This window comes from Zootermopsis nevadensis, unplaced genomic scaffold (genome assembly GCF_977971745.1).
Source record: "Zootermopsis nevadensis isolate Lab colony 2312 unplaced genomic scaffold, Znev_1.0 Znev_ptg000020l, whole genome shotgun sequence".
Taxonomy (NCBI): Eukaryota; Metazoa; Arthropoda; class Insecta; order Blattodea; family Termopsidae; genus Zootermopsis; species Zootermopsis nevadensis.
This window is the reverse complement of record NW_028259152.1, coordinates 12,382,048-12,394,691: the sequence shown is the minus strand read 5'-3', so window position 1 is coordinate 12,394,691 and position 12,644 is coordinate 12,382,048. Positions and strand designations below refer to the sequence as shown.

Here is a 12,644-nt window from a genome sequence, read left to right as displayed (position 1 = left end):
AATAGGCATGCTTCTGCATACAATTTCAGAAATCCATTGAAGCAGCATTAGTTTCTTCCTCACGTCAGAGTATTTTATGGCTACCATGTTGGACTTGCTGCTGGTAGGAAATTAAAGTTATATAAAAGGGTTTGCTTTGAATGGAATAATATCCATACCAACTCCCCATAAATTAGTCACTTGATTTAAAAGTTATTAAGGGGCACAGAAACATACGCATATATTTTTATGAAAGGAGCAGACAAAAACAGCTAATTGCCTAATGCATAGACAGATAAATAAATTTTAAAAAATATATAAGAAATTCACACATGTGTGGCATCTACATGTATTAGACCCTAGGTGGTCTCCAGGCCTTATAGTTCAACTAGCCTATATGAAATTACAATAATCCTATTTCTTGCCAAATGGATTAAAATAATTTGCAGAAAATTGGTTATATGTCGTTTGCAACAGACTACAGCCAATTTCCCAGCAACCAGGGAGGCAAGCAAACTAACACAAACAACCAGCAGCCACCATATCGAGGTCAGAGCCCCTACAAACAACCACCTCAAGCACCACCACAAGATACTCAGAGGAATGTAGCCTATGCACAGCCCAACTATAACAGTCAGCAGGATGTGTATGTGCAGAATACCAATCCACAAGAATATAATGAAAACTACAATACAGCGGTGAGTGGAAAATAATGTCTGATTTCAGGTTCTCATGCTGGATGCCAGTGTTAATCATTTGGGTTATAATACCATGTTGATTTGTAGGCAGATACAAATATTTTGGAAGCTTATTATATTTCCCACATATGTGTAACTTCACAAACACATCTTCATCCACACTACAGATAAACGAACCAGATTATTGTTTGTGCAGATTTGCCACACATCAAAATTTTCTTCACACAGTGTAAATCCCACATTTATACAGTTTGTTAAAAATAATAATATCCAAGAAAGTGATGTGGGGTAAAACTATGCTATACAGAACCTTTTAAAAAACGCTTTGATATGTCATTGTTGGTCTTCTGATTGGTGACATGTGGACCTGAAGGTAGATACCAACTTTTCAGAGAAACATACTCTCTCCATCTTGAGGGCTTAAATCTTCACCACCATGAGAACTGCATAAATGATTTTATATAAGAATAAAATATTATGTTGTCTGCCTTCAGAAAAGAAGAAGTTGTACACCTTATACAAGTTCATACACCCATTCTATTTTACTGCTGGACAACATGTTTCAAACTCATTTCTCATCTTCTGATACTTTACTCATTCTTTATATTTTGAAGCATGATAAATGCATAAATGTTGCTTCATTTAAAGTTAGAATTCTAGACATTAATGCCACATAGAACCTAACAATTAAAAATGTAATGACTTTTCAACCTACCAGGTGCTCTTTAACCAAATATTGATGTGTAGCAATAATATTGAACAGTTGAAAATTGCCTGAAGATAGCATTGTAGCATTAAATGATGTCATATATAATGGTTATTGAGCGTTTTAATATTATGTTTCTTTTAGACTGAAATTATAATACTTTTACTATAGCTTATGGTTTATTTTTATTTTTCTGCATACTAAAGACTGATGAAGGACAATACAACCAGCAGTCTGGAGCCCATCAACCTAACAAGTCACCATCCCGGTGAGTGTTCTAAGCTCTGTATTATCTGCATGTCCAAGGAGAATCCATATATAATGTTCATTTTTGTTTTCATATTGTAACAGCATGAATATTTATGATTACAAATATTCAGATAAAATTACCACTGCTGTTAAAAACTTTTAACACTAAATAATATGTAGAGACCAAAATTAGGTTGAGATTAAGTCTAGTTTATTAGAATACATAATATCAATTTAAAAATTCCATCTACACAAATATACACAAAGTGATAATAATATAAAGAATTTCAGAAGCACCCTACATAAAAAATTATTTAATATTAATAGTACAGTTTTGACATGACATGAAACTCATAGAGTTTATTTATGATGTGCTCACATAAATATAGTAACAAAGTTACATCAGTGGTAGTAAAAGCAAAATGTGTAATATCATTCTGTCAGTTGTGCAAAGAACGTTTCACACAGCTTGTGGAAAGCAATTCCTTAGTACATTTATCAGTGGTATGGACCATAGATGAACAAAAGTATGAAAGTTTACTGAGAGAAGTTGCTTATGTTAAGTCAAAGGCAGAGGTCATCCAAGTTCAGGAAAAACTGTTGTGGAATATGTGAGGCAAACATTTATTTTCATTAAAAGGAAATCAATGAGACAGCCAGACATGCCAGTTCAAAGCTGAAAGTGTTGCAAAGAATAGTCTATATTATTTATAATGGGTGATTAAAGATGGATCCTCTAAGACAACAGTTATTCCAGGTGTCTGCAATGGATGACAAAAAACAACATTATCAATTATGTTGCCACATGCTGCAGGAGATGGTGAATAATTAACGGATAGAGAATTCAATTGTAGATCATTCAGGAATGAGGCTACATTCACCTCTGTGGCTGTGTGAATTTGCAGAGTGTGATTATAGATATAAAGAATTGCAAATCCATGTACCTCTCTAAAAACTGTCTCAAGTATATCTAAGGATTTTTGTGCATTATCAGAGAAAGAGGTCAAAGAAGTGTGATAGAAACTGTTTACTTGGAAACGTTCCAATAACGGCAATTTCTACAGTTCTGAATAGAATTCTAACAACATGGTGGAGCTTTGCACCATTACCTGAATTATATGTGTCACTGTATGAACAACAATTAGGAAGTGGGATGGGACATGGGGATCTGGTTGCATAACCACAATAATTGTGAAATTTTTAAATCAGTGAACATTTGTCTGTGTTTTTTCATAACAGATCATGTATGTCATTCAATCCTCATTTCCAGCTACAGTATGAAAATTAGAACAAAAATTCATAGATACTGTATAGAAAATAGAAGGTGATACCCTAATTAAATTGTTAAAGGAACTTTTTACTGATTGGATGTGTGTCAAAACACAAACCATTTTGAAACAGTTGGAACTACTGTAATGAATTAAAAAGATTAATTATACATCTTCCATCATGTAACAAGTCATTTGTATGCTAAATTTTTTAATATCTGTAATGTTTGGTTGCTTATGAGAAAATATGACACTGGGATACTGTAATGAGAAATTTGGAAGTTACAGTATTGTGTCCTCTTACTCAGTCATTACTTTACAAGCTCATAATCATGGTAGATGCTATGATTTATTTTGCATCCCTCTCCTCCATCATCACATGTCTGGTTGGATTTATAAAGCAATAGTGCTCATCTATTGAATTGCAGGTGTTTGAGAATAGAGTGTTGAGGAGAATATTTGGACCTAGGATGGGGTCTGGAGAAAACTACATAATGAACTTAAAAATTTGTACACCTCTCCCAGTATTGTCAGGGTGATTAAGTCAAGAAGAATGAGAAGGGTAGGTCATATAGCATGCATGGATGGGATAAGAGGTGTGCACCAGGTATTGGTTGAGAATCCTGAGGGGAAGAGACCGCTGGGGAGACCTAGACGTAGATGGGAGGATAATCTCAGGCGGGATCTATGGGAGATAGGAGTTGAGGGAGACTGGATTTTGTTGGCCCAGGAAAGGGACTGGTGGAGGGTTTTGGTTAATTCGTTGATGAACATTCGGGTTCAGTAAGACATCTAGTTATTTAGTTAGTTAGTTAGTTCATCTACTGAAGGAGTATGTCACATTGGATTAAAAAAATGATATCAGACAACAAAATGAGATCCTTCATTGCAGCAAACCAAGGAGTCTCCAGTAGACAGCAGAGTCCTCCATGGTCGTGAAAATGTTAAATTTGTGTAACTTTAAGGGTTCTGTATACTGTAAGAATTGGATGACATTATTTTAAAGCTTCCTTTTTAATTATTTGTTTTTGTTTGTTTACTTATTTATGTATTTTTACATAGTATATAGCATGAAAATGGCTGACTTCTAAGTTGTAGTGCCATGTAGTCTGGTAGTAGTTTATCAGCATTTCAGAGGTATTTTCTGCCTCCATCATCAGGGCGATGGGTCATGGAACCAGTCACCCTGGAGGCAGCAAGGACCTCTGAAACAATGATAAACTTCTACCAGACTACACGGTGCTACAACCCAGAAGGCAGCCATCTTTATATTCACTACCATGAGAATTTTGAATCCTCTTTAGTATATGTCATATTTTCAATCTAATAAAATATAATATTATGCAACATATTAATTTCTTAAAATTAGTAGGAAATACATCTGCAAATATCATATTGGTAGCTAGTTAATATATCTTAAATTGGTCTTACTTCATGCTTAGAACTATCATTCCATAAAGTACAAGATGCATTCCAGCAATAGAAGTCCAGAAGGATACATCATGTTTTGTTTCATAAGAACTACAAAGGACATCCACAGATGAAATTATGTGCATTCAATTATAAGGAGTCTGTTGGTCATCTGCTTATCAGATATATGCCACCTAGTCTCACAGAATTTTCTGTAATGTGTGCTGCATTATTCTCCTGCAAATATGTGTAATTTACTTTATTCCATTTATCTAAAGAGATGTTTTAAGATACTGCATTATTCTGAACTGTATTCAGAAAACCACGTAAGTAATAAAATAATTTGAAATTTAAGGTTTTCATGGTGGTGAATACAAGTGTTTTTCTAAAATGATGTCACAACCCAGAAGACAACCGTCATAACCAAAGAATTTGTTACATCATGCATTTCTGTGCAGTGAGTCTACTGAGTGGGTCATGAAAGAATCATCTATGTTTTTCTTTTATTAAAGACATAAAATCAAAGTTTGCTACTGGTCTTCCGTGAGATCAGGTAAGAAGGCTGGAAAGTCTGATTTGGGACATGTTATGAAAGTAAAAATTAATTTCTGCTGTAAAAATAAATGGGAACATTTGGAAAACCGGAAGCTTTTGATTGAAATTCTGTATATCTAAATCAAGTGTACTCTCTTTTATCTTCCCTCAGTGATTCTCATTCCTACAAGAGCCCTTAAAGATGAATATTACATTGTTTATTAACATTAATGTGATCAAATTGGATTATCATCTGGGAACGATTTTCTCATATACAGCAATAACAGGAAAGTGTTGAATTTTTCTCCACAATAACCAATTACAACTTCAACAATCATTCCTCCTACCACCACCACCATAATAGCACGAAGTACCACAGCACAATCAGGTACTGATATCACCACCACCACCTCCAACATCATCACTACTACCACAGTAGCTCCTGAAAGGTATTGCTCAGAAATATGAGCAAGTAAAAATTTATTTAAAGTTCAGCAAATTAAGGATATTCCAAACATCAAACAATTAGTTATATCCTTTGTGAGAACAGTGGTGTTAAGTTCCATAAGAATCAGCAGAAACTTCTGTTATCTTACTATTTATGGACTTCTTCTCATTTAATATTTTTACTTATCATAGCATGAAATGACAGATTTGGCAACATTTTTGTTTAAATTTAAAACAGTCCCTCTGCTGAGAAAGGTTGCTTTAGTATTGTTCTGTCTCCATAAATTACAAATATGATACATGAGATTGTAGCTGCTTTATATCTACAGTGCTTTCAACCATCAGCACTGTAAAAACATGGTTGCTATTAATTCTTATACCTTCAGGAAGGCAACAAGGCAACCTGCATTTATTATAGTTTAGTACATCCATGCAGAAGTCCAATGCATGTATGGCCAGCTCAAGCCAGTTGAAGAGTTCTCTTCATGAAGATGCCAATGAATAACAAATAGGTATAATGTAAGGTTTAAGGATTATGAGAAAAGTAAGGTTAGGTTCTTTGTTTTCTTGCTTGCTTGCTTAATTTTCTCTCAATCTGCTCTAATCAAATCTTGTAAAGGCATGTACTATGAAATATATAATATATAAGTGTTACAATGAAGTCTCCTCAGACAATCAGCTGTGTGAGCATTGAGTTCATATACAGTGTTTCAGAGACTGTCTCTGGCTTCATCAGTAGTGACAAGGCCTATAGGTCAACTGTGGACATGATTGCATGCTGTATTGGTATTTATAGATTATAGCTAGTGAGCATTATATATACATACATAGGGGATTTATGATTTTTTTAGATTTCACTTTTAGTTGTAAAAATGTTATATAAATGTACTTTTAAAACAGCTATTAATGCTCCATCACTCAATAAAAGACATCACACCCAAATAAAGTCTGACGGCCATTATTAGATGAACAAAGCAATGTACGTGGCTTAAAATGTAATTTGTTCCATGAATAAGTTACCATTCTTGGCTAATAACACATCAAAAATGATTACAGCAAATACTGTATATAACTACAAACAGTTTAGTAACAGGCATAGTTCACTTTAGAACTAAATTCTAGGTTCACATGGTTCTCATCACTGCAGTTTATATCCTGCTGCTGTCTATTCCATATTTAATACTGCATTAAATATTTGGAAATAGTATTATTCTTTCCTTCTGTTTCTCTGTTTTGTGGCCTATACTAAAATCCAGTTCTTGTCCTTAGGTTTTGTCAGCTGCAGTTCAGTGTATAACTATGGCTTCCAGGAATGAGCTGTGTCAAATATTGTAATTTTCAAATGTTTTGGAAAATAATGCAGTTGTAATCTTTAGGGTAAGTGTGTATTCAGGGTTTTCAGTAGTCTTATACAGAGCAGGCATTAGGTGGCAAGTGGGATGTGAAAGAGAGAACAGAAGTCAGGACCTATCTTCCCTGCATGACCAGAGAAGAAATTTATATAACCAACTTAACTATGGAGGTGTGTACAGATTAAGCACAGTCTGGCTTTACCATTTCCCCCCAAAACATCTACATAACCACCTCTCTCACTAAACAACAACTGAGTCCTTCCACCTGATCTACCCATATACTCAACAAAAACTTTTTTTCTTAACATATTCTCATAACCATGTGATCACTAAAACATTTTTCTGTAACTTCTTCTCCAAACCACTTGGCAATACATGTCATCACTCCTTTCCCAATCAAATGGTCATCAACATTTCTTTCATCTCTTTATCACCTTTTTTCCTAATAATGAAGTTTCTAGAACTTTTTCTCTCACGTCTCTCAGCTACATGGTCAACAGAACTGATCAACAGAACTTCTTTCATCACCTTATCTCCATACCATGTGACACAGAACAACTTTTTTCATCACCTATTTTCTTCGGTCACATACTTGTTACCGATTTGATAGCAGCCTACTAGTCTGCTCTGTCAGTCAGGTCATTCAGAGACCACTCACCAAGTGCCCGCTCTGTACAAAGCTTCCTAAAACATGCAATACACATTTACCCTGAAGAAGGAAAGTGCAAATGTTTGCTAAAATATTTGTAAATCTATAAACTTAGAGATGGGGGCTCATCCTTGAAAGCTGAAATTTTAAAATAACAGCTAGGTTTAACATGTAGCCTTGCAACTATAAAGGTATTATATTGAATTTCTCACATACTGTTTGGATTAAAAAAGAAAATTATTGTATCAAAGCCTGTACTTTGTATCTAAAACAGTTTTTGGTGTTAACTAATTATAAAAAACAAACTTAAAAGTTATTTAAGTTTTCAAGTGAAATGGGATACCTTATCAAAGGCATTCATTTATCCTTATTTTATAATGAGAATTCACAACATAAATTTTCATTAAAATCTATCTATTTATCAAGAGCACAATTGATCCACATTCAGGAACTGACACATGAGAAGGATCTCTATTCAAGACTTTTTTATCTTCACATAAAGAATCCTCAACAATTTATTATTTAAAAGTTGAAATTCAGCTTAGAGCTTATTAAATCTATGATGAGGAAAGGTTAGCTTGACACTCATTGGTTACTGAGTGATGAGGCATTACATAGCAGTATAATTCTGGGTCATGGCTATAGAATCTATTTTCTCATGTATCCCTCTGCAGACAACAGACGAGGCTCAGGGTGAATACTACAGCCACCTTGAGCAACAACAAGCACAAAGCTGTGTTAGCTGCTATAGCCACTTCGTCACCTGAAGATCAGGCAACACCAATACGGACAACCATCACCCACTTCCCAAATATTCCAGATACTAACACACCTCATCTAATCACACCACAGGATTCCAAAGCTGAATCAAAATCGAGGCAAGCAAATTATTCTGTAACTGATATAAACTCTTGGAAAAGCAATTCTCAAATGCTTAATTCTCACAGAATAACACCGACTTCAGTTTCCTCTCTCACTGAATCTTTCTATACTGCAGCACCCAAACCAACTCAATCATCCAGGTCAAGAGGTACTTTCCGTCGAATTTCTCTAGAGTCTTCTACAGAACCAGCAGTTGGGAGACAAATTTCAGAGGTAGTCACACTCAGTACTCCATTGTCAGGTACTTCTACATCAGGTAGTCTGAGTGCTGCTTCATCAAGGAGTCAGGATAGTAATGCTCGACATATTTCTACCAAATCCTTTACAGTTATAGACAACATCAATTCCATTTCAGAAACTTTCTCACAAGATGCTGAAATTAGTCCTGTTGAAAATTATTTCACACAGAACAATGATGGTCACAGACGTGGTAAAGAACGTGGTTCTGGTTCTTCCAGAACTGATACAATAACATCAACAAAATACCAAAATCAGAACAAAATAGGTGTCACAGAGGTAGCACAAAGAATAAGGCTTGTGCCAGGGTCTACAATGCCTCCATCTAGTGAGTCACATGAATCTCAAAATTCCGCAGTCTCGTTTAGTACTCCTCAGTCCAGACAACTTGAATCTTTGGCATTTCATTCCACAACTGAAACTGTCACTTCACGCTCCGTATCAAAAACTTCTGGCACTGAAACTGTTTCATCTTCTTTTACCCAAAGATCTACATTCTCAAAACGAAATGAGACTCAAAATGAACCCAGTCCACCAACACCCTCACCTTCTGCCTTGAGGTCCTCTTATCATTCTAGCCTAGTTGATTCAGATGATATGCACTATGGGCTATCACGTAATTCAGTTGTCCAACAATCAGATGTTTCAACCAACAATAGAGCAAGGTCAAGAGGCAGTGGCCAAAGGAAAACTACTTCTTGTGCCGATGCTGTAGATGCCAACTCAAATGCAGGCTGCAGCAAAAAACCACAAATTAGGTACAAATTCTGTAATACTTCTAACAGACAAAGTAACTTCATAAAGATTCAGGACAGAATTAAAGTGATTTTGGTGACTGTGAGACATTTATTTTAAATATCTTAATTTCTAATTACTATGGAAAAACTCATAATCTATAAAGTAATAATTAATATTCAAGCAATTCCCTACTTTATTGTTACCTCATACTTCAACCTGTGTCATAAAAGTGAGCCTGCCAGGTCCCTCTTTAGTAGATACACTGACTTTCACATAGCCAGATTTGTTCAATAAATTCATAAGTGATTCTTAATAGCTTTTAAATTTATTTTCTTCAGAAAAATTATTTGTGATAAACTCATCCTAATGGTTACTTGAAAGTTCCAAAATAGTTTCAATATAAGTAACAGAATCTTCAAAATGATTCAAACTTTGAGTTGCTGCTTTTATCTAAAAGTTGGCTAACTGTAAGGACTCTAAGTGTCAGAATAGCATTGTCATTGACTGAATGTTGAAGCTTGAAGCAGAATTAATTAAAACAATTAATCAGTTACATCTTATTGCCATTTTTTGTACTTAAATTGTATAGACAACAATTTTGCCACAATCCCAGTCTCATTAGGGAAGGTTCAACCAAAATTAAAAGAAATTAGTTTTCTACATAAGTGCACTGTTGTTATTCAGATACTTAAAAACACACTAAAAATTTATACCAGCACAATGTGAAATGTTTATTTATGCAACCAGGTTGAAACCAATGGTTATAAATTATGTGAAAAAGAATAAAAATAATGTTTTTTCCACACATAAATAATCTTTCTTCTCACTACAGCCAAAATTCTTCAAACATCAGTCTGAAATGTAGAATTATACATTCTATTAAAAATAGTATTCAACTTTCTAAAAAGTTTGTAAATGATGTGAACCAATGTAGTACTCTTTTAGTTTACATGTGAGTTATTCTGTGCTTCTGTACTTCTTTCTCCTGGCAGATTAAGACCTACAACAGCTTCCCTTGACAATCAGTCGACCCCTGCTCCTGCCAGGTATGACATTGTTGCAAAGTCGGTATGCTTCAACAATGCTTTTTGAATGGCCCTTGGGTCAGGAAGGGTAGGGACATATTCTCACTTAATGTTGCTTGTCTTTGCTTGTTTGCCTGTTGAATGTTAAAAAAGTAAGCACAAATTTCAGTGCATGGCAGTATTTATACATTGCATTGAATACAAATAATAACTGGTAACAGTAGTCATGTTCACAAATGTTGCTATTTGCATGACCTAGTATGTAGTTCTCATGTATGTACAAAATATGTTTAGACACTACCATCTCATAACTTCAAACGCATGTCCCTTTAAAACTTCTCTCATTGTAGCAAACAGGCAACAATCATAACTATAATAATTAATTCAATCACCTCTTCTAATGTTCTTGTTCATATCAATATATCACTAAATATACATTTTGCTCTAAACTTTATCAGGAAAAAGTGTCTTACTCAAGCCAGTCGTGTTGCATTTATTCTTTTTTGTGTCCTGTAGCATCATAATCTTCTGCAGTGTGGGTAGCCGATACCACCATACCTAAGTAAATGTGATATTGTGAAGTATATTTATCAATTCAAAGATTAAAGAGAATCTAAAGTTAAATACTTCAGAAGATAAACTAGCAAATAACAGAATTAGATGATATGGGCATGTTTTAGGAATTAATGAAAATGGGAACAACAGGTTAGGGAAGATATTATATACAGGGGAGGAATACCGTGGGAAGAGCCTAAGGAAGTGTTGTGGGAAAACAATGATGAAGAGACTTGCTTGTCAGATGACACTTTTAAAGTTAAATTATCTTAGGAAGAGGAAGAACAAGGGAGCCTATTGGTTTCAGGATATGACACAACACTCTTGTTTTGAGAGCTGTATAATTCCAACCCCTGCCAAATCTTTTCTTCCCGTCTATGGTGCAACAGCCCAAAGTCGAGCCTTGGCCTCCTCCCATGTGGGAGGTTTCTTTGTCTTTGAAGTGTGCATTTATGAGTAGTGAGTGACAAGCCCACTGCCTCTGCACAATTTCTTCTCAATCCTAATTTGTCTACTAGAGCCATCTAGTAGTGAATCAAGAGAAAGTTGGGTGAGAAATGGCCATTGAATTTTGCATGTGAAACATCTCGTTTCATGCTTGAAAGTTTCTTTTACATGCTGTAAATCTATGATATGGGGTCGCCAACTTTACTTCCTCTCCAAAGGAAGTAGTGCTACGGATTTTTATCACCCCTAAAAATCCATTGACCTTGGCCAGGTTTGAACCCCATGAACCTTGGGTTCAGTGGCAAGCACACTAACCACTAGTCCACTGAGGGTGACCTGCCCAATCTATGTATACAGCTTTTATCCATACCAAAGCTGATACCAAGTTCCCAGTATGATTCAGAATATACATTCAAATGTGAACCATGATATGCCTGACAAGTTGCTTAAATTACAAATGAATAAGAAGGAATAAAATGCATAACCAGGAAATTAAGAATGCCCAGAAGCAGAACTTTTGCAAGAAAAGTTGGTCGTCATTTACAGGTATATAGTTCTGTTGAGAGCAGAAAGTAAATGTGGTGTGTTGAATAAGAACCATTGGGGAGACCATGGACAAGGTGGAAAGGTGGTGAGGGAAGTTAAGAGAGCAGGGAAATTGTGGACACAGATGCAAGAGGAGTGGTTTTGGAAAGACAGAGAAGGGTGGAGAAGGCCACTCTGGTGGTAATGTGAATGGACAATGATAACTTATTTAAACTGAAAACATGTTCTTCATATAGAAATTAACTCTTAATATAAATGGTTCAGTCAAATTCAGTTATTTAAATTTACGAAACACAAGCAGGCAGGCAAGTAATGTAACAAGGACAACATTAAAAGTTAATATATGTTTTGATATACTGTAAATTTTCAGCAGCCCAAGGGCACATTATTAACTATCTTTGTGCCTCTACTGGCAGTATACTGGCTTCAGTTCCAGAAATTTTCATACTTCTATTCTGTGGACAGTATTATAGCCCTTCATGTGTCTAAGTTCATAAGACTGACCACTTCTGTACATTATGAGCTAATACCAAATGCAACAGCACAGATTTAATTTAAAAGCAACAGAATCTTTTGCCATCACTCTGAATATTTATTATATTTCCAATCAGAAACGAAGAATATAATTTAGCATTGTTCCTTTCAAATTTTATATTCCATTGTTGATAACCCAATGTTTTCTTAATGAATACACTATTATAAATAAAGTGACAACAATCAACTGCAAAGTGGCAATTATAAGCAGAAATAATCCTTTGAAGCAGTTCCAAACATAATGGTCACATGTCTGATGATAGTCCCCTTCCTCTCAGAATACTGAAGCAATTAAGTCACACCTTCCTGGTACAGTATCATAAAGTTATAACATTAACAATAACATATATATGCATGTGCTAGTGAGTGATAAATACTGTGCAGTGCT

At 35.0% G+C, this 12,644-nt stretch overlaps 1 protein-coding gene across 5 annotated transcripts in view; it reads left to right on the top strand.

The window, feature by feature from the left end:
* LOC110840185 (uncharacterized) overlaps positions 1-12,644 on the top strand; it is a 227,208-nt gene that overhangs the window by 168,156 nt on the left and 46,408 nt on the right. For 3 of the 5 annotated variants that reach the window (XM_087351778.1, XM_087351777.1, XM_087351776.1), the window contains exons 10-13: positions 457-677; positions 1,590-1,651; positions 7,967-9,169; positions 10,142-10,195. In XM_087351778.1, coding sequence (XP_087207904.1) covers positions 457-677; positions 1,590-1,651; positions 7,967-9,169; positions 10,142-10,195 — 1,540 coding nt within the window. The remainder of the gene's footprint in view (positions 1-456; positions 678-1,589; positions 1,652-7,966; positions 9,170-10,141; positions 10,196-12,644) is intronic. The other 2 variants (XM_087351779.1, XM_087351780.1) reach the window with 2 other exon arrangements.